General features: G+C 52.9%; 4 protein-coding genes across 5 annotated transcripts; 1 reads left to right on the top strand and 3 right to left on the bottom strand.

Moving 5' to 3' along the window:
* Window positions 1-1,547: 1,547 nt before the first annotated feature.
* Window positions 1,548-20,923, bottom strand: J3458_003307 (uncharacterized protein). The gene has a single exon (XM_066117680.1). It carries the CDS (start codon window positions 20,651-20,653, stop codon window positions 4,283-4,285), a length of 16,371 nt encoding a protein of 5,456 aa, XP_065977469.1. The 5' UTR covers window positions 20,654-20,923; the 3' UTR covers window positions 1,548-4,282.
* J3458_003308 (uncharacterized protein) lies at window positions 1,602-3,635 on the top strand (the record flags this gene model as incomplete). Its single annotated transcript, XM_007813464.2, has 1 exon — window positions 1,602-3,635. One exon carries the CDS (start codon window positions 1,602-1,604, stop codon window positions 3,633-3,635), a length of 2,034 nt encoding a protein of 677 aa, XP_007811655.2.
* A 1,215-nt stretch (window positions 20,924-22,138) lies between the features above and the next one.
* Window positions 22,139-24,563, bottom strand: J3458_003306 (uncharacterized protein). Of its 2 annotated transcripts, XM_066117679.1 has the most exons (2): window positions 23,856-24,563; window positions 22,139-23,623 (listed from the first exon to the last, which is right to left on the bottom strand). In XM_066117679.1, exons 1-2 carry the CDS (start codon window positions 24,125-24,127, stop codon window positions 22,264-22,266), a joined length of 1,632 nt encoding a protein of 543 aa, XP_065977468.1. In that variant the 5' UTR covers window positions 24,128-24,563; the 3' UTR covers window positions 22,139-22,263. The 2 variants fall into 2 exon arrangements, with proteins under 2 accessions (XP_065977468.1, XP_007811656.2); XM_007813465.2 differs by having other exon boundaries at window positions 22,139-24,563.
* A 1,385-nt stretch (window positions 24,564-25,948) lies between these two features.
* On the bottom strand, window positions 25,949-26,742 carry J3458_003305 (uncharacterized protein; the record flags this gene model as incomplete). The annotated part of the gene is made up of 2 exons (XM_007813466.2): window positions 25,949-26,636; window positions 26,702-26,742. 2 exons carry the CDS (start codon window positions 26,740-26,742, stop codon window positions 25,949-25,951), a joined length of 729 nt encoding a protein of 242 aa, XP_007811657.2.
* Between the last annotated feature and the right edge of the window lie 389 nt (window positions 26,743-27,131).

The raw sequence follows: 27,131 nt of genomic DNA, 5'->3' as shown, positions 1-27,131 counted from the left end.
TCTCCGCAAACAATGCGCCCAGGATCACGGCAACCGAAGGATGGAAAAAAAAAATTATAATAATAATCTAGCACAAGGGCGCACCCGCCAGGCACCTGTTTTCTTCAAAGACAAACGGCACATCCAGATGGCCATGCAGAGTACTCCGTATGTACGCAGAAGCAGAGGAGGTGGTTGGTCCATTGATTTAGCACGGAATAGGACGCTAGTAGATCGTCAGCCAAGCCGAGGAACGTCCAAAGATCATATGTGGACTCTCCACACTAGATCGTCGACCCTGGCGTTTCACGGGATTGAGTTCGAATTAGACTTCATAGCTTTTGGCTGGTCACGCGGCGTGTCAATTGTCGCTAGTACGTGGGTGAGGCCGCCGCAAGACTTGAGTGTTGTATTCAATTCAAGTGGCGGATGTCTTTAATCAAACTGATACTTTTACCAAAGTCCACGCTGTCACCACGCTGTCACCATGCCGACCCACCAACGTGTATGGTAGCATCCTCTGCGCTAATGATACGGGGCCCGACATCGTCTCTCACGTCTCTTTGCCCACGCCAAGGTGTGACAGCAACTTGTATGACAGGCTGGCGTTTGTGGAGAGGCAAGTGAGCCCGGCTTCGACTCAGGATTCTCTGGTTTCGGGAGAGACTAGAGGACGGTAAGCCGAGTGGCCAATTCTAGGCAGTGATTGTTAGGATACCTGCCATATCGTTGTCTGATGCTCGTTGAAAGTGAGGTTTCAAACAGTAATAGACATCGAAAACCAGATAGGACCATCCTCCAACAAGGTAGATGATAATAAAAAAAGAAAAAAGAGATAAAAAAGAAACCTGTTGTTATACTGGCCGCCGAATGGCGCCCAAGATAGTCTTACAACACTTATACCAACATTTCAGGAATTGGGTATGCCGTGATGTCGTTCTCCCAGACTTCGCTATGTAAACTTGCGGAATGGTGGGACAAAACGGCCTTGCAGATCGTCGAACCCGAGTTGCCTGTAGGCCGTCAAGCCCTTGGCGCATGATTTTGGCATGACTGGTACGGTTTACATTCTCACCGGACCATTTCTCGGACGTGGCGAGGAGTGTTCAGCGTTCTTGTAACTACCTTATTCATCGCTTTGTCATCTAACGCTACACGGTTCTCCGCCCGAAGATAACCAAGGTTATGAATGCACCAACCAAAGTGATTGCGGCACTGTTGAAGGAGCCGGATGGTGATCAAGCGTCAATGTTGACGACAATCCGATTATCAGGGGTCCTGCAGCGTCATAGTCTTTTTTCACATTTTTCGAGGCTGAGACGTCCTTCATCGAATAGAATCTCAATTTTGGCACACATTCGGCCGTGCTTCTGTATAGGCGAGAAGTTTCATGTTTCGAGGCGAACGTCGAATAATTAACACAGAAAGTGATGGTAGTGTTAGTAAGGCACCAGCTGGTGGTGACCCCACACAGAGACAAACTCGGAATATAGCTTTGCCGATCGCCGAAGATCAATTCAGCTCCGGATCACAGAGCTTCAGCAATAGTAAAGTAACACCATGGCAAGCTGGTGTACAGCTTCGCCGATCCTTGAACGCAATTCCCCAATCGATCCGGCCCAATGTCTAGGCGGCCGCCAGCAAAAGGGCATCGGCCGGCCATTGTGTCCAACATGGGCATTTGGGTTACTGACGCGATGCTTCTCCAGGCAGTTGAGCGGTACCAGCGAGGTGTGGTGGCATCATGTCGACGGATTAGTTCCCACGCAGGGCCTCTTGAGAGCCGTCGTCGAGCTACGAGGCGACACATGACCGGCCTCATGCCAACTTCTCACCCCTACCCCCCTATCTGGCAATTCGATGTTGGCCCCAACTCGTTGCAGTGGGAGGCCCCGACTACACAACAACACAGAAGACAAAAACGTGAGCAGATTAGCGTGTCGAATATGTTCAACAGCTTAATTGGTTGGCTCGAAAACGTGGGCTCTGCCGACAGGCCATTCATTTCACCCCCCAGCCAGCGATTCGAGGCGGGAGCCGTCTCTGCTGAGGCTCTGGCAATCAACCCAGTAGTCGAGGCTGTCGAAGTTTCCGACCCAATTCTACAAGAACCCGCGTCATCGCAGTATCTCCCCGAGGAAGTTATCAAGTTACGGTCCAGCATCTCCAGTTTTGACATTGTCGACAACAAGACTTTATTCAAACTAACAAAAACCTGTCGACAGTCTCTGCGCCGCCGAGTTGAGCATGGAGACTTGTCTGTCGAGGCTCTGTTGGCTGCCTTGGAACCGCTAGATTCGGCCTCAAAAAGTCGTATCCTAACCGCAGAAACGGCGGGTAAAATGCGCGCCATGATTCGGCGCTCGATCCTCTACGCCATGGTGGACACAGAAAAGCAAACTCCCCGGTCTATTTCCCCTGACCTCTGGTTGGCATTCGTAGGCAGGGTCTGTGCTAGCAATGGCGACAACCATGACATCCAGCTCTTTTGGGGGCTGATGGCCGCTTTGCCTAGCTCACTTGGAGAACAAGTACCGCCCGAGCAAATACGCAATCTAGCGAGCGCCTTTGTCACGGCCCAAGCCAACCGACATAACCTCTTTGGTCACTGGTCAGCTCGGGCGGCTAGGTTTGGTCAAGCCTTGGAATCACTAAACGCCAGGCAGCGCCAGGAGCTTGATGACGGCATGATCACATTTCTCCTCCAACAGGATTGGATTTCCGAAAGAGCCCGACGGATGCGGTTTTCCTGGCTGGTGATCAAATCTTACGACAGTCAAACGACCACCGATGAATTTATTCGGACCATTCATGCTTGCTGCGGCAAAGAGCTCCAGTTACACATCGTGCAGCTGTGGCAGGTCCTGGCCGCTCGACTTGGTGCTACCGGAGCGTTGGATAACGAGGCGCACAAGCAGGTCTTGCAAGACGGCTACAATACCTCTATGAGCCAGCGGTGGAACTCGTTAGTGGCTGCTGTCATGACATCAAGCCGCAGAAATTCGGCATTGCAGGAACTATGTACTATTTCGACCAAGACGGGTCAGTTTGATGCTGTGGTGCGTGCCCTGACGTGCAAGCCCGTGCAACTTTTGCGACGAGATGTCATGGAGGCACTTGCGTCTGCATGTGGCAACCACGAGCAAGCGCTTCGGCTTTACGACTCAATCGATCTAAGGCGTCAACCAGTTCGTAGACGACCGTTGTGGGGTTGGTCTGTATGGACCAAGTACGTCGAGCAAATGATCAAGGACCCGAATGTACACCCCATACGTGTCTGGCAGGTTCTCAACCTCACCTCCAGAAGAAATGGAACAACCGTGGAAATGAAAGCCAAGTCGCAACTTTTGGACCAAATGGGCCAGTGGTTCGTCGAAGCACAGCACCTCACTGACCGCCAAGTGCTGCGCAATGTCGAGAAATGCGTCTCTTTGCAGCGCGCCTTAACAGACGGCGTCACGTCACAGATGCTTGCCAACTTGACGGATATTATAACTCGAGATCTCGACAAGGGCCAACGGGGGCGCACTTCCCGTATGCAGTGGCTTCTGAGCATGGTAGCTCAGAACCAGGGTCGGGAACAAGCGGACAGGACTGCTTCAGCATTGAATGGATGGAGGGCGCAAATCGAACCGAGAGGCAGTGAGCAATTGTAAATTTGTCCCAGGAGTAAATACCATAAGGCCAATCCAAAGTCGAATATACTTTGTCGCAGTCGCAGTACACCTTTGTTCACACTCATTCTTGTACCCTGTCGTGTCCTTGTAGAGTAGAGTAGATGAATACTGCCGCCTCAACCGCCCATTAGCGAATCGTATTTACGAGGATTGATGAAAGAATCTGCACAAAATACAAGCACATGTGTATTCAGCCCTCAAGCATACCAAGAAACCGAAGAAAAGTCGGTGCCTAAATTACATCACATAAATACAAGCAAGAACCAGACATCCGAAGTCCATACCCAAGGAAAAGAGTCGCAGTGACACATTCAACCAAAAGTAAATACCAAAAAACACAACATGAGAAAGAAAAAGTAGAAAAAAAAAGAAAGGATATCGCAATCGCATAAAACCTTCCCATGTCCTTTGTTGAATCCATTCTAATGCCGATACCTATATTATCATCATTGCTTCGTAAGCAAACGAAAAAGAAGCAACATGATACCTTAGTTTGCCCCCTAAATGCTTCTTTTAATGTACGTTCCCCTTCTAAATTGCGTTCTTCATCAAGTAGACATGATTCATCATCACACTCAAGCCAGAGTGCCCGGCTTCTTTCTGAATACCAGCCCTTTGTGGCTGACTTAGGCTTCAGGGTGCCCCGTTGATTCTGTGACAAGGCTGATGCGGCTTCGTGCGCCGAGAGAGGCGCCGCCGGCTTCGCTTGACGGGGCGTAATGGCGTCTGCCCCTGTCATCGCGAGCAATGAGCACTTGTGCGGGACAGACGACAATCTTATCTTCGCCGATGCCATCGTCGTCTCCTCGTTTGACAACAAGAGGGAATAGGACTACTCGGACAACAGCTCCCTGGGATTCGAGCTCCTCGTTGGTCATGTTGGTGTTGCCGCTTCGCTCATTCATCATGGCGGCGTCAAAGGACACAGTGGTTGCCAATTCGCCGTCTGCGTCATACTCGGGCTGCAGGGGTGGGAGCATCATGTATTCTGCTCGCTGGGTGCGCATTTCAATGGACAGGTCCACTGCTTCGTGCATGACTCTGCGGAGCTGTGACAGGATCTGGCCTTCCAGGTTGGATGGTGGGGGCAGAATTTTGCAGAGAGTTTGGAAGATGGCCTGGACAACGGCTTCGGTATCAAGGTCCCGCTGGTCCTTGAAGCTGGCTCTCTTGGAGAGGAGAGTCAACGTGACTGCTCGCCACTGTCGAACGGCCTGCGCAGGACCGACTTCCGTCAGGAGCTTCTCCAGAGACTTGAGCTTTTGGCGCTGTTCTCGGTCCATGCCAAACAGGTACCTCGTGAAGACAAACTCCCAAATCATGTTCATCGACATAGACATGAAGATGTCCCGACGCTTGACACGGTCCCTAAGGTAGGTGTCGACATCGGTTCCATCCAACACGGCATTGTCCAGGCGGTCAATCGTCTTCTCGTCGTTGATCTCGCTGGTGAGGCGGCAGGCGCGCATGTCTGAAAACTTGGAGAAGCGCAACACCCACTGCTGCACGTGCGAACAGAGCTGCTGGCACCGGTGGTCAAAGTAGTCCTCGTCCTTGATGTTGAGGAACGCAGCATCACCAGCCTTGGACTCGAGGATCTTGCGCTGCATCTGGCGGATTTGGTCCTTGGCTTCTTCCAGCTTGGCGCGCAAGTCGGCGATTTCAGCGTCCTTGTCCCGCAACGACTGCGTGAAAGTAGTGTGTGCGCCACGAGCCTCGTCCAGCTCGCGGGTCATGTCGGCATAGCGGCCACTGTCCTTGCTGGCCAGCTCTGCATTGGCACTTGTGAGGCCCTCGTTGACCTCGGTCAGCCGGGCGACCTCGTTTTGCAAAAAGTGCAGTGATTGTTTGAGAGATTCGATTTCGGAGTCACGCTCGGAGAGGACGCTGGCAGCTTTCTGGCTCAGATTCTGTTCGGCATGCGTGCGGGCCTCGGTAAGCATACGGTTCTCGGCCATGAGCTGTTCGACCCTGGACTCGAGCTCGAGGACCTGCATGCTTTGGCGGCGGCGCATGCTGTGAGGGCGAGTGGGCGACCGCGGCGAGCCAATGCGGCCCTCGCCATAGCCGTCGTAGACGTCGGCCATGTCCTTTTCCTCGCCCTTGGAGCGGACACGACTCTCGTTGGCGACAGGCGGCGGCAGCACCTGGGAGTCAGCGACAGTCGCAATCGCGGGCGCGGACGTGGGCGTTGTTGAAGTGGAACTGGAGTTTCGTCGTTGACGAAGAGCTCGCAGGTCGCCGCTCATGCGCTTGTCAACACGCCGAAGTGGGGGGGTTGGGGTGGATCGTCTCAGCCCTTGGAGGCCTTGCAGACCAGTTATGCCTGGGCTTTCAGGCCGCAACCTGAGTGGCTCAGGTGTGCGCCGCCGGGAGAGGCTGGAGTTGGACACGGACCGACGCGCGACTGGCTCGGCCCGTGAAGACGGATCCTGCCCATCCGGGCCCCTTGTTGATGTTGCTGTTGCCGTCGCTGCTGCCGCAGCCTTTAATGATGGTAAAGAGCCTGATGCGTAGATGTAGGGGTTGTCGCTTACGCTTCGCCGTCCCGCCGTAGCCTTCTCTGTCGCTGGTTTGACAGCAAGTCCGGCTCCAGCTGCTACTGCTGCTACTCCAGCCGCGACGCCTCCCATTGAGGCTGCCTCGCCGTTGTCTCTTGTCTGGATCGTCCTAGCGCTCCTCTTCGTCTTCTTGTCCTTCTTCTCGGGCTCTGGTGTAGCAACTGCGGCCTCTGGTTCTGCCAAAACAGGGGTGGCAAACGGCGAATGTCGTAATCTCTTCTTCGCAGACACATCAGGCGTCTGCGTCTGTGTCTTGCCATCCCCGTAGTCGTCTGTGTGGACTCCGCTGTCCCGTTGCTGGTCGTCTGCGGAAGTGAGACTGCGCCGCCGCTGTGGAGTTGGCGACTCGGGGGCAAAGCCGCTATCGCGGTTCATCTCCGGTGTTGGCCAGTTGTACTGGGCTGCGATTGCCTCTGCCTCGGGGACTTCTTGAACGGAGGGCAGGCCTCTTGAGGGAGAACGCCTAAAGTCCGACTCTGAACCCATACTTTGTGACGTTGGCTCGGGTTCGGATCTCTCTTTTAGCAATCCACCAACTGGCTCGCCAACTCCTGCAGATCGGCGCAACAGACCTGCAGGTTCCTTTGATATCGTAGGAGCGGCGGCCTCTCCACGTCCCAGAATAGGGCTCTCTGCAAAATCGTCATTGAGCGGCACTCCATGCTGTGGTGTCTCCGTCCATCCTCCATCTGACTCTGTAAAGCTGCCGCTCATCGTCCTAGGCAGAACATGCTTCAGTTCTCTGGTATTCGCAACTTCTAGCATCCTCTCACCCTTGGGCACATCTTTCTCCTTGTTCCCTTCCTCCTCCTCGTCTGCCGCTCCGCCCCAGAAATTTTCGTGGAGTTCCGCATCCTTTCCATCATCCAGCGCCTTCTTATCCGCTCCCTCCCACAAGGCAGGGTCATCAAACATGTCATCGTCCTGTGGCCGCCTCTTATCCACAATCTTCTTCTGCTTCCCCTTTGTCTTCTTCTTGCCACCTCCAAACTTCTCAGTCAGTAAAGCTACACCTCCAGTGATGGCACCCGCCGTAGCTAGTGCGTCAGTCGTAGATAGATCTGACTGGCTCTTGGCTTTGTTATCCTTGACTTGCTCGCCGAGATTCCGGGACAATAGGGTTTCTCCAGCGTGACGGTCGCTACTTGCTGGCCCAGTAGCATCTCTGCAAACATCATCCGCAGACGCAATATTCTTGCCCGTGGCAGTTTCTTCGTACAATTGAAGAGTTTTCTTATCAATAACAGGCCCAGCAGAGGCTTCTGCAACAGCCTTCTTGCCTTTTTTCTTGGATTTGGGCGCAGAAAAGTCATCCGGCCATTCATCATCGGCAGCCTCTTCTGATTGTGCCTCGGCTGCAACAAACGATGGGTCCTTCTCTTCCACAACAGGGTCGTTTTGAGGAGAATTCATCACAACTTGGCTTGACTTGCGCTTCTTTTCTTTGTTGGACTTCTTTCCGGCCGGCACTGCGCAGGTTTCATTCGGGTTGGCCTCTGTTGTTACTGTTGCCAGTTCATCAGCCGCGTTTTCGGCGACGACCTCAGGTCTAGCGTCAAAATCTTGACCTTCAACAGAAGCCCCGAGGATAGTGTCGAAACCTCTTGTCTCGGGTACACCATGTTCCTGGTTTCGGTCCGCGTTCTCCGCCGAGGTCGTATTCATCTCCCCAGCATGGAGGCCACGATCCTCAAGTGTTCCACCCCCTACCACCGAAGTTGTATTTGGGAGTTCGTCAGAGGCAGACAATGGCATAGAACTGGCTTCCACAACATCCGGGAGGGTTATCGCAGCAGGCTCCTCTGGGGTAAGCTTGGGTTCTTGTTCGGGTGTCAGTTGTTCGTCGGTAGGAAGTTGGGCAGGGGTATCATCAACCGCCATTATTGGTGTTGTCGTGCCACTACCGGCCTCGCCCTTCTTTCCTATCCTGCCTTTCTTTGCAACAGCGAAACTCCAGTCCTCAGTGTCGTCATCTTCCGTGGGATGAGGCAGCTCTTCAAGCTCAAAAGTCTTGGTGGGTTCTACTGGCTCGGGAATGTTCGAAACACTGTCAATTCCAAGGATCTGACCATGAGTCTCCATCGCATCATTCGTGGTCTGCGGGGCCTCTGGCTGTTGGTCAGATAAGACGATGACGGGCTCATTGACTGGAGTCGTCGTGACGCTGCTTGACTTGTCCTTTCTGCCTTTCTTACTCTTCTTCTTGGAAGGCACCGCCCATTCATCATCCACTCCAACAGCAGTCGCAATCTCTCCTTCTTTAGCTGCTAGTTCGGCTTTCATAGGCTCAGTAGGCGCGAATTCGGTGACGAGGTGCATAGTCTCCGAAACTCCTTCGCCTCCTGCTAGCTCAGTAGGGGTCATTGTGCCACTGCTTGTCTTGCTCTTCTTCCCCTTCTTCCCCTTTTTCTTCGGCGGTATGGCCCATTCGTCACCGGCATCTTCAGGGAGAGGAGGGCCGGTCTTTTTTGATACATCCTTATCTTCTACCGGGTCAGGTGAAACCACATGGTCCGTAGAGGCTTGCGGAACTGCCGGTGTTGGTTCAAGTATTGTGTCCTCCGGGGTCAATGCAGGCTCTGCAGGGGTCAATGTTCCGCTGCCCAACTTACTTTGTTTGCCCTCCCTTGCCTTTCTCTTTGAAGGCATCGCCCACTCGTCCCCTGCATCGATGATCTCATGAACAGGAGCCTCCTCTACAACAGGCTCCACAGCTTTCGAGGTAGCCTCTGGGATAGCCTCTGGAATTGTCTCAGCCGTTGATGTTGACTCGAGGGTCGGCAAATCGTCAGAAGATGGTTCTTTGGACTTCCTTTTCTTACCCTTGTTAGCCTTCTTCGACGCGATAAAGCCGACGTCGTCAACTTCCTGAGGAGTTCCGATAACGGGTTCTTGTTCTGCGGGAGTAGTGGCTGCTTCGTCTTCCATTTCATCGGCCCATGACCTGCTTCCTTCAAACTGGGCTGGTTCCTCTGCAACAACTGGTGGATCATGTTCCTCCTTAAGGGTTGCTGTTGTTGTAGTGAAACTGGCGGTGGCCAATGCAGCAGCAGCTAACGTGGCAGCTGCAGCTTTCTTCCTGTCCTTTTTGGACTTCTTCATCGGCAATTGTTCCTCAGGCTCAGCAGTAATATCTTCTGCAATGACTGGGCTTTCAACAGTTTCGTTCAAAGGAGCAGCCACCGGGTCCACCGGTTCTGCTGGCGTATTGTCTCCCCCAGAGATTGCCTCCTGTGGTTCATCCTCTGGCTGGTCGGCAAGGCTTAGCTGCTGCTGCTTCTTCTTCCTCTTGTCTTTCTTGGATAGTTTCCTCTGCGGAGTGCTTTGCCAAGAATCGTCTGCTGCGCTGCTCTTCCCCTTATCTTGGTCAATGACATGCTCAGCAGGTGTTGTCGATGAAATCGGAGGTAAATCAGCCTTGGCTTGGGTATCATGAACGTCAACACTGTGATCAGGAAATTCCGTTGTTTCGGATTGCTCCGCGACACTGGAGACTAAGTCTGCTTCTCGGCCGGTTGTACTGCAATCGACCATCTCATCGGGGATGATGGGTTCAACTGGTTCAAAAGAAGCCGCGTCACTCTCAGGGACAGACTTGTCCTCGGTAGGTAGGCTAGACGAGCCAGCAGTTGGCTCATCCCAGGGCATCGAGTCTACTTGGCTCTTGCGGTTTTTCTTGCCCTTTTTCGCCTTCTTGCCGGTGATTGGCATTGACCATTCGTCACCGGCCGGCTCATCCACGGCCACTGGCACGTCGGGATCGCCGCTTGGCTGAGCAGATGCATCTTGGACAATCGTGCAATCTTCTGAGGTTATCGGAGCAGAACTCTCTGCAACGTCCAGATTGGGTTGTGGGGGCTGACTATCGGGCGGCATGGACATGTCCTTGGGCTCCTGGGGTTCCTGGATTTCCGCCTGCACGTCTGCAGTTGCTTGGTGGGACTCGAAGGTGACATCACGAGGTGCTGCATCACTCACTTCAGTGTCGCCAATATTCTGCGCTGTGGTTGCCGGCTCCAAGGGGTCAACTTTTTCGGCCTCTGGTCGTGCATCAGCGTCGTAGGGGTTGCCGGCGTCCTGAATCGGAGTATTTTGTGGTGGCAAGTCATCGTACTGAGAGCCCTGCTTGGCCTTCTTGTTCTTCTTCTTCTCTCTCTTTGACACCGTATCAGTCCACGAATCGTCGCCGCCAACTTCCTCCGTCTTTTTTGTCTCGGGCCCCTCGGAGACAGGCGTCTCTTCAGTAGCCCTTGAGCTCACATCAGCCTCCCTTTCCAACGCCTTTGCCTTCTTCTTCTTTTCATTATACTTCTTCCCAACCACCCGTCCATCATTGTCCTTGGCCTCACCAAACTCCTTTTCATCCTTAGCCACTTCCTCGTCGTTGGCTGCCCCCAGGTCACAAGGTGTCCCGGGCCCAATGGCCGAGTCCGTCGTCCCGAAATCATTTGCAACTTCAGAACTATCCTTTGACGGGTATTCCTGAATTGATTCCGGGGTAGGATCCATTGCAGGAGTGGGCTCGGTTTGCTGTGTTAGTTCAGATTCTCCGTTCTTAGCCTTCTTTTTCTTCTTGTCCTTTTTGGACTGCCTCGAACTGAACCCACCCCACATGTCCTCAGGACTGGCCTCCGTTTCCTTGGTCTGACGCACGGGGGCCGTTTCCATGGGCGTCTGAGCTGTAGATGACAGCCCCTCTGAAATGTCTGCAGAGTAAGCCACATCAGTCAAAGCTTCAGTCTCTATCGCTTTTGGTTCTGCGATAAGTTCCGGCTCAGGACCCTGAATAGTCTCCTCTAAGCCCGCCTGCTTCTTCCTCTTTTTCTTATCCTTCTTTGAAAGTTTCACAGGTACATGATCATCCACGTTCTCCACAGGAGAGGTTTCGGCAGTAGGTCCCGTAGTTTGAACCATGTCCTTGGAAGCTTCAGAAAGCGTTGTACTATCCACAGGCACCATGTCAATCGGCTTGTCTTCCGCTGGAGGCTGCTCATCGGTGTTGGCCACGTCAACAACTTCCTTTTCTTCAGTTTGTCCTTCAGGTTCAGTGGTAGGTGTTTCCAACGTGGCCACATTGTTGTCAGCTATTGTTTGCTTCATACCTTGGGTCGTAGACTCAGGCACAGTACTAGGCTCTACTTCGGTAAGTCCAGGAGAAAGAGAGTACTTCTTTTTCTTATTCTTCTTTCCCTTCTTGGGGGCTTCAAATTCGGCCTCAGGATCGGCCGCAGGAGCAGGCTCATCCACCACAATCTCCGGAGGAGTTGCAGTCTCGGTTGAAGGCTCGGTGAAAGCCGAATCCTCTTCCATCGGCTCCCCTGCCATGCTTGAGTGCTTCTTCTTTTTCTTGTTCTTCTTGCCAGCAGCCTTTGGCCACTCTTCCTCGATCGTCGGTGAAGTTGAGGCAGCTGGCTGTAGCTCAGGCTCTGGCTCTGCAGTAGACTTTGTCTCCTCGATAGATGCAGGTTCTTCGGTGAACGGGAACGGCTTCGCCATGTTGACCGAGGTTCCGAATGCAGAGTCCGTTTCTGGAGCTGAAGACGATTTACTGTCCTTATTCTTCTTCTTCTTTGACTTCTTGCCAGTGACGGTGATGCTCTGCTCATCCTCGACCTGTTCACCTGTGGGTATCTCGACCGGCTTGTCTTCTGAAAGGTCACGAGAAACCTCTGTGGCAACCTCCGCAACCGACTGCTCTTCGGGTTTTTTCAGGGGCTCCGTCCCAGCAGAGGTGGATATAGGGTCAGGAATGGTATCTTCAGTTGGCTTTTCTTCAAGAAGATCCCAAGAATTGGCCTGACTGCTCTTCTTCTTATTTTTCTTGCTCTTCTTTTTAGAAGACACAGTCTCAGCCGGAAAGTCTTCAGTATCCTCCAATGTCTTTTCCGAGATGACACTTTTCTCTGCCTGCGTTGGCTCAATGCTCGTAGCGCCGTCTTGCGTTAACTCTAGAGGAACATGATCTTGCGAGAAGAGTGGTTCAGAAACTTGAGTGTCCAAAGGCGGAGATTGCTCTTCCAGTTGCTGTTGCACTTCCCCAACTTTGTCGGTTACCAGTTGCTGTAGAGTCGTAGCGTCTTCTGAGGCTTTGGCAGCCGGAACAGCATCCATAGTTTGTGGCAAAGGATCTGGCAGTGATTCCTCCAACTGAGTCGACTTTTTCTTGTTCTTCTTGTACTTCTTGCCCTTCGTCACAGGTGCAAAATCATCTTCAGTAGCTTCAGTGATTGGCTGTGAATCCGGAATAGCCTCCATCACTGGAACCTCCGTATCAACGGGAAGGTCGGTCTCGAGTTTCGCAGATTCGAACTGGTCATCCGACACTGCAAGGACTTCTGATGCATTGTCCATTGATACAGAGTCACCAAGCTGAGAGCCTTTCTTCTTCTTCTTTTTGCTCTTTGAGCTTACTGGCGCAAACTCGGATCCTGCGGCCACAATTGGTTCTTTGGAGAGCAACACTGACTCGTCAATAGAGGAGGGTCCAGTCGTGATAGTCTGATCAGACAGGATCGCTGTAGCTGTCTGACTATCGGCAGTAGCTGCATGCTCGGCAGGCCCTTCGCTCATGGCAGATTGCTCTGGAACAAGCTCTTCAGGACCAGCAAGCTCGGCTGGCGGAGGTTGATCGTCCGAGGTTGCAGAAGTGACAAGCTCTTTGTCCGCCTGCGACAACTTTTCAGGCTCTGCGCCCTTGCTCTTCCTTTTCTTTTTCTTGTTCTTCGACACCGGTGCAAACTCATCTTCCCCGGCTTCGGCAGATACAGCACGTTCCTGGGCAGCTGAGGCAGTCTCCTCAGCATCAGGAAGCTCTACTACGGGCTGCTCCTCCATGATGGGAAATGTCTCGGGTTTATTAACCTCGGGTAAACTGTCGACCAATTGCTTGCCCTTCTTCTTTTTCTTTTTGCTTTTCGGTACAGGCACAATTTCTGCTTCGTTGGCTTCCACATGTTCAACAGCCTCTTGTGAGGCCGCCGTAGAGTCTTCGATAGCACAAGCCTCTGTCATACTTAGCTGATCAGCTGTTGTTTCCACTGGTGGTTGCTCTCCTGAGGTCAAAGGAAGGTCCAAGTTCCTCTCCACGGATAAGGGCTCGTCAACATGTTGGCTATCCTTCTTCATCTTGCCCTCTGATGAAACGAGGTCAAATCCAGGCTGAGCAGTTCTAACAACTTGATCAAGATTAGAAAGATCTTTAGCAGTGGTAATTTCTCCGCCAGATATAGTAACTTGCTCCTTGGCAGACCCCGTGATGCGTTCCGTCTCGAGTTCCTCAATGTTCTCTTGATTGCGAGGTGTCTCGGTCTCTGGCTCCTTTTCTGTTAGCACAAGCTCGTGCATCCGAAGATTCTGCTCGTCCTTTGCGGAGTGCGAATAAGATGTTATCTCTTCAGGATGAGCAGCAGTGGACTGCTCACCAGGTGGGATCGCAGTGCCGTGAAATTCCTTGTCTTTGACGGTTTCAAAGGACTCTGTAGTCTTAGTGATCGTTTCGACGGGAGTAGACATGTTCAAATCCAGAGGTTCTGTGATAGTAGCCTCGGTTTCCTCTTGCTTCCTAGGTTCAGCAGCAAGAGCCTCGAAGATAGGTTCAAGAGTAGCATCTGCGCCAAGATCACTCAAGATTTCGGTTGGGGTAGCTTCGGCCGTTGGTTCAGCGTCCTGGGAAGAGATACTCTTTGACTTCTTTTTCTTCTTCTTACCCTTCTTGCTTGGGGCTTCCGAGGAGTCTGCGTCTGCGGTAGGCTCAATAGCAGCAGCATCCTCGGCGGGATCCAGAACGACTTGGGGGGCGGAATCTTGTCCAAGATTCTCGACAGCCACATGGATAGTTGTATCAACGGTTGGCAGAAGTGCTTCTTCCTTTGCGTCATCAATAACGACAGGAGCTGGATCCGGAGAATCTTGCTCTGTTTTATCAACCACACTATCAGCAGTAGTAGCAATATCCTTTGCTGCATCGGTATGAGGAATGTCAGCCGCCGCAACCGGGACGACGTTATCGGCCATTCGCTCCGTCGTTGTCTCTGCGAGCTCGTCTTCCACAGGAAGAGATTTCCTCTTATCCTGCTCAGATTTCCTTCCGGTCTTTGACTGCTGGAATTCATCCTGTGGGAGAACGGGCTCGCCAGCTTCTTCGATCTTGGTTGGCTCATCTGTCAATAAAGGAGCGACAACTGCAGCAGTGGCAGCGCCTGCAACAGCACCTTCCGTGAGAGACAGCTCTTTGCTCTTGCGAGCTTTTTCGGCTTTCTTCCTTTCTTTGGAAGACATGTTTTTCCACTCATAAGGATCGGCGTCATTGACAAAGGCCGATGGCATGGGCCCGACTGCAGGCTCAGCAGTGGGCATCGACATCTCGGTGGCCACCGGTTCAGGAGGCTGCACATCATCGAACCAGTCACGAGCCTCTTCGAAAGTGTCTGAGTGTGTTCCTTCCAAGGCGTCGGAGAAGTGTTCATCAGCTGAGGTCAAGTCCTCAGCGACATCGAGCAGCGACGCCTCTGCCATAGGATTTTTGGTTGGAGTAGACTCAGGCTGACTGTGCATGCCACCTTCGCTCTTGACAGTCTTGTTAGACTTTGTAGAAGAGGGAGCCGAGTTGAGCAAGTACGAGCTTCTTTCTTTGGACATTGAATCAACAGGGGCGGGACTATCTTCACCAACAACTGCCTCTCCAGGAGCCTGTTGATCGGCCGGCACAAGGGGCAGCTCGGGTCTGACAATGGCCTTAGGGGTGGTTTCCTGGGAGCCAGCAATGTCTTCGATGGGGGCAGAGGAGGCCAGATCTGTATCAATTTGAAGTCCTGATGCGGCCAAGTTGTCCAAACTGATGCCTCCGCTAGTTACTCCTTCATTGGTATACAGGTCCGCATGCCCAGGAGCAGGGGATTCTCTCGAAGGAGGCTCGCTTGGCTCGCTGGGTGGAAGCGCAGGTAGATCCATTTGTGGAATATGATCCAAGGAGCCATGTCGAGAATGTTCGAGAAGATAGAGCGGCTTGAATTCCCTGCTGCTATCCCAAGAAATGCGAGCTGATCGACGCGATGACTCGGGAGTCGTCAAGGGCGAGTCGTTTGGTGGTGATCGATGGGCAATAGGTGAGCTGGGGGGGCCACCGTGTCTTTGGCCAAGACGGAGAGAGATGGGGATAGCGGTGCTACTCGGAGACTTGGCGGGTGTATCCTGGGTGCTTCTGCGGCGGCGGTGCGTCAACAAGTCTAGCTTTAAAGCGCGCTCTTCGGTAGGCGTGTCTGGACGGCTATCCGGTAGGGTAGGCAGATCTCCAGGGAGAGACTTGGGACTGCCTGGTTCGCTTGGGGGCAAAGGGAGCAAGTCGCCATACTGAGGGTCGATGGCGGGTTTGATTGCTCGAGGAAAAATCTCGGGATCGAAGTCTTCCGACTCTTTCGATTTTTCGTACTCGTCAATATCGACGGCGTCGGAGTCCTTCTCAGAGGAGGCTTGGGCGGCATTGGAGCGAGAGACGCTGGCGGCAACGGCGGCAGCAGCAGTCGCTAAGCCGACAACCGCGCCAAGGGTGCCGGCATTATCTAAAAAAGACTCCCTATCCAATTTCTTGGAGTCGTCTTTGCCATCTTTCTTGAATATGCTGGCAAACAGGCCGCTTGACCTCTTCTCGCTCTTGTCAGCCTCCTTATCCCTGCTGCGGCGGGGAGATCCTGACAGGGAAACAGTTGATCGAGCTGCATCTTCATCCTCGTAAAGAGATGATCGCTTGCTCTTGCGTGATGATCCGGGAGCAGAGGCAACTGATTTAGCATCGTCATCGTCGTACAATGATGATCGCTTGCCTCGTCTCTCTTTGCGACGATCATCAACGCGAGACTCTGAGACTACGGAGCTAACGTCACGGTCATCCCAAGGGTCACGTTTCCGACCCGGCGGATCGTCTCCGTAGTCGTCAAAATCAGTGCCGCTTCGGCGCCTGGATTTGCTGCTGCTGTGCTTGTTGGAGCTTTCTCTCACGCCCACTTCGGACCCAGGGGCTGATCGAGAGCTGCGTTTGCTGTGGGTTTCCCGTTCGCCGACTTCAGAACCAGGTGCCGATCGCGAGACGATCTCGGAGCCACCAGAGTCCCTCTTAGATTTGGACTTGGACTTCCTGGGAGCATCCCATTCACCATCGGGGTCTACAACGCGAATTGTTGATTTGCTATCAAATGAATCGGTGCGTGATATCCTTGTAGAAGTGTCATCTTCAAAGTCGCGGCTCTTTCGGTCTTTTTTGGACTTCTTCCTCCTGCCAGGCTCTTCCCATACGGGGTCGATGACCGCTTCTCGTGAGTTATAGTCGTCGTCTTGAGTAAGTTTCTTCTTATCCAGAGACTCGTCAAGGACCTTTTCCTCGGCCCTGGCTTCCTTATCACGCTGCTCCTTATTGATTGATTGCCTCTCAGTGACATCTTCAAAGGCACCAGCACCAGTCTCAAATACTTCGGCGACCACAGGTTCAGCAATATCCACAGATTGTCTCTTGGCTTCCTTTTCGGGCCTCTCTTTCTCCTTCTTGCTGAGTTTATCGGAAGCCTCGCTCCATACATCAGACGGGCCCGTTGGGTCGTCTCTAGTCATATCAATAGGCTCGGAAAAAAATCCAGGGTCGGACACGCCCTTTTGCTTCGACGTCATGTCCGTTACAACATCGGCAAATGAGGAGCCGTTCCATCCATCCCCATTCGTGTCGCTGGTGTGGGGAGGAGAATCCCGACGACGGTACTCAGGGTCGTCAATGACAATATTGGGGTCGAATCCGGTCTCCTTGAGACCGGCGGCAAGAGTGGCTGCAAACTCGATATCATCCTCGTAGCCACCAGGCATCGTCACGAAAGCTGGGCTGGCAGGCTTCGGCCCAGGGATTGGGGGTTCTGATCTTGCATCGTCCATCAAGTCGTCCACATCCCTCGCCGACCTGTCGCGATAGCCTACGCCAACATCGGAGCTGGCCTTCTTGGAGCGTGATGCCTTGACTTTTGGTTCGTCGGCAGGCTCAGCACTACTGCCTGCAATGGCAGCAGCAATCATGCCCCATTGACTCGTCTGATTGAGAACAGGTCGTGGCCTATCCCCCGACTCGGACTTATCCAGTGCTATATCGTCTTCGCTTCTCGGCCCCGGGCTCTCGACCTCAAAGCTCTTGGTCGAATTTTCGCCCCAGGTGACAGACTTGGCAGAGGAGGAAACAGTGGAGGCTGCACCAGAAGCTCCGGTCTCACTCTTAGCACCGCCAAAATAGTCCTCAGTGGAGCCGTCATTTGATACGGACTTGTTCTTCTTATTCTTATTCTTTTTCTTCTTGCCCTTATCTTCATCAGCAGAAGTTGATTTCTCACCAACTTCGCTTGAGCCCCGTGATAGGTTGGGTGTAGGCTGACGACTGGGTACTGGGGTAGGATAGACGAGGTTTAGCATCGGCCGCTCGCGTTCACAAGAAGGGTCACGGGATGAAAACGAGTTGCTGTCCCGGTCCCCGGACTGGAATCTCTGAAGTTCCTTGGGGTAAATCTTGTTGTCGATTCTAACGTCGGCATCTGGACCATCATATGGGCTCTTGACAGAAACCTTGTTATCTTCCATGTCCGGTGGCGTGACAATGGTGTAGGGTTGTTTTTGGCCATCGTCATCGTACCTGCCAATGACAGACTTGTCAGAAGACACGCTGCGAGATTGTTGTTCCTCGGCAGCAATTCTTTCAGCAGTCATCTTCTGCCGGTAATATCTGTCCGCCTCCTCCTGGACAGGATCCTTGCTTGACTTTGAGTAGTCCCGAGACCCGTCGTCCATGTAACCATTTCGATGGTGGTCCGTTGACCGGTGCATTTCCACAGCTACAGCAGACGCTACGGCTGCTGCTGCAATGGGAGCAGTGGAGTGTTTGGCCTCCTCATAGATAGTCCTTGCATCATGCTCTCGTTCCTCATAATCATATCGTCGTGAATCCGTACCCTCGAGATAATCTCGAGCGCCCTTCTTGTACTCCTCCGTCATGCGCTCCATTTCAAATGAATCCTTGCGACTCAGCCTGGTGTCTGACTGCGCCAAGCGTGGCGGGTCGTCAAAGTTGGGCTCCCGATCCACCGTCACAATAGTAGGAGTCAATGGTCGCGTCGGGGCCATGGCAGCAGAGACCAGGGATGTTCCTAGGGCGTCATCAGTAACCTGAAATTGGAAGGGGTCAACACGCTGGCGGGTGGTCGTGTCTGCGGGGGGAGAATTATAGTCGTAGGCGCCCGGTATTTGATCGCGAGTGCTCTTCTCATCCCGCCGCCGTTCATCACGGTCATCAAAATTGCGGCTGTCTCTTCGAGATGACCGCGATACCTCACTTTTAAACTCCCTGTCATGATCACCCTTTTCGCTGCGCTTGGATCTCCGGGACGACTCTGCGTCGGGATAGTGGTCTACCCTTGTCTCACGACGCTTTCGGGGAGTCGCGTCTTCTTCTTGGCGTGAGTGACGCTTGTGATCCCGTTCATCAGAGTATTTAGAAGAGTATGAGTCTCTCTTTGATCTGCGACTGACCTCTGACTCTGCATCCCTGTCACGGCGCTTGGATCGGTCCCCCCCATCTCCCTCCCAGGGCTCAGCGACGCGGTTGAACTCCTTGACTTCTTGGGTATCATTATCTTTGCGCTCCTTTCTTCGCTCGTCTCGACGTAAGTCTCTCTTGGACTTTCGGTCAGATGCAAGGGCAACTGCGGCTGCTGCTGCGGCAGCGATGCCTGTGAGTTTCGTGCCTGCGCCGACCCCAGTCTCGTCAGAACGTGTTCGTGAGTGCTTCTGGCTCTCTTCCTCCAGCTTCTCGGCTTGGTACACCTTGGATGAGACTGGTGCTTTGGGACTGGGTTGTTGAAGAGGAATTGGGGCAGGACGGGGTCGATAAGGAAGGTCTCGGCGAGATGACATGGTTGAGGCAGCGTCGGCATCGAAGTTATTCGGATCAGAGGTTGGCATGGGGTAAACATTCTTCATGGGTCCCTTATAGATAGGCTCAGTTTCAGCGCGGCGTAACTTATTGAACTGCTGGTGATCAGCCGCGGGTTGACCCTCGCCGAACCCGCAAGGCGTGTTAATCATCCCCCTGAGGGAGTTGTAGGGCCCGAATAGTCGGGGATCCACGACGGAGCTCTTTCTAACATTGGTAGCTGGAAGGCTCTCTGCAGGTCTTGTCGAGGTTCTAGATCGGCCAGCCGCGGAAGCCACGCCTGTACCCAGAGCGGCGCCGGTTGCAACTCCCATGGCGGATGTCATGCCAGATCTCGTAGGCCTAAGTACATGAGAGACGACCGAGCCATATGCCAAAGCTGATTCGGCGTCACTGAAACCACCCTCATCGTCAGAAGCGTCTTCCCAGTCCGAATCGTCGCTAGAATCCGAGTAATCACCATGAGGTCTAGAGGTGGCAATACCACGAGTCTTTGCATCGCGTCTCTTCTTTCGAACCTCATTGACGGCGGCGGCTGCTGCCATGAGTCCGGTTGCTTTGACCTTGCCAGAGGCTCGCTGATCATGCCCGTTCTGCTTTTTCGCAAAGTCAGAAAGTTGACGGCCAAGCGCAAGAATTTCCTCGTCCGTCTTGTCCTTTTTGGAACCGCCTTGTCGGCTAGAACTACCTGCGGCAGCGGAGGTGGCAGCTGCGGCCGCAGCCCTATCATACTCGTTGGTGCTCCTCCCGTCTTTGTCTCTAGTTTGATGCGTCGAGTATCCGCCAGAGACCTTGCGCAGCTTGTTGAACTCGCGGCCCTTGGTCTTGGGAATGTACCCCGTTCCATAGGCCAAATCGGAGTTGACCGATGAAGACGACGAGTTGCCAAAATAGAGCACACGGCGCTGCTTGACTCGACCGCTCCGACGACGACGTACCCGACGCTCTGAGGGAGCGCTGAAGAAGGTGCCAAAGATACCTCCGAAGCGGCTCTGGGTTGGGTAATGACGCGAGATGTCTATTAGAGATGACGCGGCAGAGCTCGAGGTAAATGAGCCAGAACTATCAGAAGCTGCTCTTTGTCTGTTTGCGTACTGCTGTCCCCATACGGGCTCCTGATATCGGTCCCGATCCCGGCCTCCATTTCGATCTCTTACTTCGTCTCTACTTGCGTATCGGTTTCCATCTCTGGCTTCGTCTCTCCTTCCGTATCGGTTTCCATCTCTGATTTCGTCTCTACTTCCATATATGTTTCCATCTCTGTCTCTGTCTCCGTCGAAAGGTCCCGCACCACGCGCTCTCGTCGGCGCGGTCGCACTGTGTGTCGGGTATTGTGAAGGGTAGTTGGGGTACGCTGAAGACGAAGGCATGTTCGAATTCATAGGCTGGGGAGGGACAAAGGCCAGATTCTCGTGAGAGTCTCGCCTGTGATCCCGCCTCCGCCTCCGAGAGCTCTCGGGGCTCTGGCGGCGGGAATCTCGCATCATGGCTGCCGCTCTATCGGCTTGAGAGGGCGGTGATGCATCTGCCTTTTGCCTTTGCTCTGCGTAATGCGTGATGTGTAGTAAACGTCGAGGTATGTACTATGGTGTTGCAAACGAAGCAAAAGGCAGGCACTTAAAAGTGATAAAGGAGGAAAATTTGGCATGTAACCCCAGCAGCCGCCTGGTCGTACAGCAATGTTATGATTTTGGGCTGAAGCTCAGGCCTTGGTTGGCCATATACCCGGTCATGGCCCTGGTCTGTCTCCAGAAGCACAGAATGGCGGTGGCTGGGCCAACTTGAACTTGGGTTGAACCTTGGAGCTTGGGTTTGAAGCGCAGAAAATGGGGCCACCCGAGCCGGCGCTAACTGTCAATGGACAGAATAGTGGGGCCCGTTGATGACGGTTCAGCTGTCCTAGATGAGAGGCGGAAGGGAAAACGTCAAGCCTCTTGATGGTTGCCATCATGGCTACGCAGTAGGTGCAGAGCGCCCAGAGTGAGGTGTTGGATAATAACCATTGCGAGCTGTTGGAGAGACATGAGATGCTACCTACCGTCCATGTAATAGAGTCCTGTGGACTCTTTGACTGGAATGCTCCAGGCGGCCCCTCTGCTGCCACCTCTAATACTTCCCCATTCTTTCAATATTCATCTTGCACCCAGATCAGAGTCACTATTACCCCATTGACTCTGTTTGACGGCTCCTCATGTTCCTTCTCCATGTGGCTCTATGTACATGTTTACGGGCACTAGTATCAGAGTTTGACGCCTCCTCCACCCCGAACCACGACCCGAACCACGACCCGAACCACAGAGGGGGCCGCACCCGTTTCGCTGCCTCCCAAGACTCTGTTTCGAAAAGGTGATACAAACCGACCCACCCAATCGCATTTACTGTTTGGCTGCGTTTTTAACCACCCGAAAGTGCTCGCAGATGCCCAACGAGAATTTGGTGTTCTGCCGGCACCGTTCAAGGTGTGTCGGCAGACCCCTCACCATTATGCATGCCAGCGTGGCGCATCACATGGTCCTGCACGTGTTGCGCCACTGGTCAATGCTGGTCTGGGATGATGTTCGCCCCAGCATTGCCTACCCTAGGGCAAAGTCGGGTCATTCCTTCAACCAGTGAGTGAATGTGTGTGGTCTGGGACTCTTGGGCGACCATAAGGTGACCGACAATCTCTATCCATGAACACGGTGTGCCTGGAAAGACTCGATGGATTAAGGAGTACCAGCCATAGATACAGAATATCGAATAAAATGTTGTCCTACTGTGGCGTGTAAGGAGTCTGGCATTCACTAATTGCATCAGTATATTCGCACCTCGGAAAGTAAAAATACAAATACCTCTCTTCAAAGTCCACACCTCCAACGGCAAAACATTGCTCATTAACTTAGCAGACGAAGATACTATGCCATTGCGACTCCAGGCCATGAAGCCCGCATGAACATTGGGAATATCCCACAGCCGGCATGAAAGATGGAGTCGGACCAAATGTTTCATATAATAATTCATCATGCTATTAATATATAATACGCTATCCATCACGGACAAGCACACCCAAACGCTTTTAGATCACAAACAAGGGGCTTACTCCTATTCCCAACACGCGTCAAAACCCGGGCACAACCCTCGCCCTGACGGGCAAACCCCCCTTTGGCCGTGCAGTAACCCCGTACCGTACGACCAACTTTTCCCTCTCCCTCATCTCGTCATTGACCAAGGCAAACTCAAACCTTCCCACCCACGCGGCCAAAAGACAGGCAAACTCAGACTTTGCAAAACTTGCTCCGATACAGCTCCTGGGCCCGTGCAAAAACGTCAAAAACGCATACACGCAGCTCGCGCCGCCGCTGCTCGCGCTCTTGGTGTCCACCGCATCCTTGGCCAGCCATCTCTCGGGCTTAAACTCCAACGCATCACCGCCCCAGAGATTCTGATCGACATTTGTGGCCCAGGGCGACAGCAAGATGACTGAACCCTTGGGGATGGGGTATCCCTGGACGGTAGTGTCCTCGACGGCCTCGCGGGAGGTTCGCGGCACAGGGGAGAAGAAGCGCAGGACCTCGTTGCACACGGCGTTCAAGTAGGGCATTTTGTCAATGTCAGCCGAGGTGATGTCCGCGTCTGCGTCAAGCCGGGGCAGCCGCTCGCGGACTTCGTCGCGCAGACGGGTCTGGACATCCGGGTAGCACGACAAGGCGTACGTTGCCCACGTCAATGCCGAGGCGGTGGTGTCGTGACCCGCGGCGAGGAAGGTCATGAGTTGGTCGACAAGGTTCTCGTCGCTGAAGAGGCCACTCTCCAACGCAACGGACAGGATGTCGACATCTGTGCGATCCTTGTTGGCCATCCTGCACTTCTTGTCCCGGATGAGTTCTCTGCAGACGTTGCGGATGGTTCGGTTGGCGTTGTTGATGACGTTGTTGCTCCTCAGTGGTATGCGGTTGACCAGCCACGCTGGCAGGAGAATCAGGAGGATCCCGAGCAGACTGGCCTGGCCCTGCGTGCCCGTGAGGGACTTGTACGTTGTTGCGAGGGGATTCGTCGGGTCCTGGATAGATCCAAAGTCGACGCCCATGCCAGCAAGTCCGATAATGTCCAAAGTGCAGCGGTTTGCCCAGTCCAGCGCATCCAACGTGACAATGCCATCGCTATTGGCTGTGGCAGACATTGCCTGCACGACTTCACGGGCTTTTCGCCAAAACACGGGGTATAAGTCTTTTATGTGACGAAAGGCAAATGCCGGCATGAGGTTGCGCCTTTGCATTTTGTGCACATCGCCCTCCGTGAGGAGGATGCTATAGCCTAGAACGGGCGATAGCAGTCTTCTCACGATGTCGGGTCGTTTAAACTGGTAGCTCTTGGTGACGAGCACTTCTGCCAATCCTTTGTTGGATGAAACAATAACCCGCTCATCGTTGAACCACCAGAAATACCGAAGCAGTCCTTCATGCGGAATCGTATTGATCCTATCAACAGCGAAATCAGCGTCCGTCAATCTTGGCGACTCCAAGAAAAAAAAAAAAGTACACCGCAACCTAAAGGAAACAATCAATGGAGAATTGCTTTTTCCTTTTGTCATCATCACCGTCCATCACCATCTTCTCCTCCTGCCTCCTCTTCTATTTTCTCTTTTCTTTTTTTTTTTTCTTAAGAAAAGGGAAAAAATCATAAACCAAAGAAATAGAACAACTGACTTACCATTCCCTTGTTGGTTCATCTCTCCCAGTTCCAAACCTCTGTCCATGCCCAAACAACCAGTGCCCTCCCTTGACTGTGGGTAAATGTCTCAGCGGCGACAGATAATGCGGATATATCAACACGGCCCATGCACAATACAATGCGGCACCGCCCAGCCAAAGGCCAACAAAAGCCCCGGCAAGGGCGAGGCTCGAGCGCAAGCCATGCGCAAACACCAATACCGCGCAGCCTAGCAGGGAGAAGCCCGTGATTTCGTAGCCCCGGAAGCGCATCACCGCGTGTGATGACGTGACAAATTACAGAGTCCGTTGGGTATTGATATACGAAGTAAGCGCCGTTGAAGGCACTGGTGCGGAGTACGCTTGATTGGCTTTATTCGCTGCCATGTGCAGAGTGATGCAAGCGCCGTGGGATCCTGTCGACCGGTGATCTCGACAGATTCTCAGCAGGCGGGCATGCAAGGCAGCCGGAATCTTGCAAGCTCACTGAAGGGTTAAGTGACTTGGTATGGCCGGGATCACAAGTTCCACCAAGGAAAGCTGCCAAAACGACAACCAAGAAACTTCGTTTGGCTCCTTTTGTCTATAACCAGCGACTGAGGGGATCATGTACTCCGTAAAGTGGTGCGGTACATGGCTATTTAATTTCTTCTTTTTGCACAAAACAAAAGTCCGTACGGAGCTCGCAAGCAAGGCCAACTGATGCGTGGCCAAAACCCATGCCGGCGGCCGTCTCCCTGGTCCCGTTCCACCTGGCAATTGAATCTAATAGGTACGGAGGACGGACTCGTTAGGCACTACTACTATTGATTGTTAGCCGACCCGAGTACTCCGTAGTTAGCCGCGTGGATTCCCCTCTTCTCCCCTCACAAACACATATAAGGAGGGAAAAAAAAAAAAAAAACAGGAGCTGAGACAGCCACTCAAGGATGTCGGAGTCAAATTCTGGCCGACCAGTTCGGATCATTTGGAACATCATTTCATTGTGTAGAGCCTGGCATATTTCCTGCTGTGGCATGGAACGTGGGGTCGGGTTTGGCACAAAGTAAAATCCCGTGTCCGGGCTGACCGGGCTGGCGTTTTCCGTCTCCGAGGTGCACGAGCGCTCCGTGCCACTCAGTGCCACAAGCCACACTAATAGTTACTCAAGTATAGAACCTCCCAACATACAACTACAGTACGTACGTAGACTGTGATTCCCCCCATACTTTATCAAGTACGACGCCTGCATATGGTACTCAAGGACGCACTGGTGTCCTGGCTCCCACTCTACGGAGTAGATGTCACGACTCGGTATGTATCAATTACCAAGAGCTGATGATACCAGTTGACCCCTCATCCTTCAACCAAGGCCCCGCACTCTTTCACGCTAACAACAGAAACGTACCCCGATTCGAACCCCGATTCGAACCTCGATTCGAACATCGATTCGAAACCCCTCATTCGACATCGACTCCTTTTCTCCGCCCGGCTTGGCATCATCACACAAGGCAGCGGGATAGTCTCGTCGTCACGCCCTTCACCTTATACCTGTCAACAGGGCAGAATCAATGTTGGGTTCAGTCATAATATTATCCTTCGCTGCTAGCTTCACCCACTCCGCAATCATCCGCTGTCTCCGCTTCTGACTGTCTACTATGGAATTACACCTGCACAATCTATGACAAAGTGCCAACCGACTGACCCATACCCATGGTGATCGTAGTACCAAAATATCAAATGCCAAACGCCGTATCATGTTCCTGTGTTCCTGTGTTTGAGTTCGTGAGTCCGCGACAAGCTCCCTCTTTCCCCATAAAAAACCAAGATCCTGCCAAAGCAGCGACTCAACCCGGCTGGAATCAAAACACACCTGCGATGCGACGAGTTGGGTCATGATAAAAAAAAGAAACAAATAAGACGAAAAAAAAAGACGTGGGAGGGAAAGACAAGGAGAAGGAATGATGCTGAAAATGTTATATGTGCTAATCCCGCTGCTTTCTTTCATACCCTTTTTCACCTGCGTCCACCTACTGGCCTTGTCTTACAACGCACCTCATCTTGATGCCAGTGGGATGTAGAATGACATCTCATTCCTTGATAGCACCCCTTTGTTCACCACGGCCGATTTCTAGATGGTCGAAGCGGGGAAAGCTCTGCCTCGGCGGACAACGTGTTTGCCACAGGCGCAGTGCTAGACTGAGTTGCTATTGGTGTTGTTGATGCTGCTGCACCGCCGGGCAGGCCAATACCAGCACGCCGTTGATTTATTGGTCTTTGTAGCGGGTTAAGAATTGTTGGTGGTGGGATCGATGACCCATTTGCAATCACTGTCTCCGAAGGGTCAATTATCCGAGGTCTCGTAGGTCTTGAGGCAGGAGTCTCGGCAGCAGCTCCCCGCCTCACACTTGCGGCTGAAGTATGCTGATGTTCTGCCCAGCTAGTTCTAGGTGGCAGCTGACTATGGAATGACTCAGACGGTACAAAAGTACCTGGCGTCGAAATAGCAACCCAAGTGTTGTCACCGGAATTTGAGTGGCTACCTGATGGCTGTAATGACGGCTCAGAAGGCAGGTCGTCGGGTGACATGTAAGGCTGCGACATTCGCAAGTCCTCAATGTGACTTTCACCCGTCACTCCCGAACTATTGCGACGTTGTCGGGTTCGGCGATGGTCGTGCCCAGAGGCGTCGTCTGGAGGCGACCGTCTTTCTGCTGTACGTTGTGGGCGCATCAGCAGCTCCTGAAGCTCTGATTCTCCAACTGGCCTGCTTACGACTCTGGCAATCATCTCTTCAGAAATGCTAGGCCCAAAAAAGTTAGCAAGCAGACGGCTTCCCTTATCACTTTTGATGTGTACAGAACTAACCCAGCAGGAAGGGGCAATCCTCGAAGCCTCATCATCTGCATGAACGTTCTTGCAGATCCAAATGAGTGCTTCGGCTCGGATTGAAGCTTGCTCCGACAATACGGGCAACTATCTGAGTCCTCAAGCCATTTCTTAATACAGTGGTCTCCAAAGATGTGTTTGCATTGGGGCAGTCGGAGAGGGGCTTCGTTTACACCCTCGGGACTGGCCACCCCGTAATCGTTGTAACATATGACACATGCTAACAGCATCGACATCATTAGTCACGACCTCTTTTATATCCAGAACTCGCCATATGGCAACTTACTTCTTTCAGATTCTGGAAGTGCAGAAGCCTCGACGCTTTCCAGCGACTGTAAAGCGGCTTTGGATGCAACCAATTTACTTTGCACTGTACCACGATACATCTGCATTTGCCGCATCATGACGT

Source organism: Metarhizium acridum (genome assembly GCF_019434415.1).
Source record: "Metarhizium acridum strain ARSEF 324 chromosome Unknown scaffold_13, whole genome shotgun sequence".
Taxonomy (NCBI): domain Eukaryota; kingdom Fungi; phylum Ascomycota; class Sordariomycetes; order Hypocreales; family Clavicipitaceae; genus Metarhizium; species Metarhizium acridum.
This window is presented reverse-complemented; position numbering and strand designations above follow the sequence as displayed.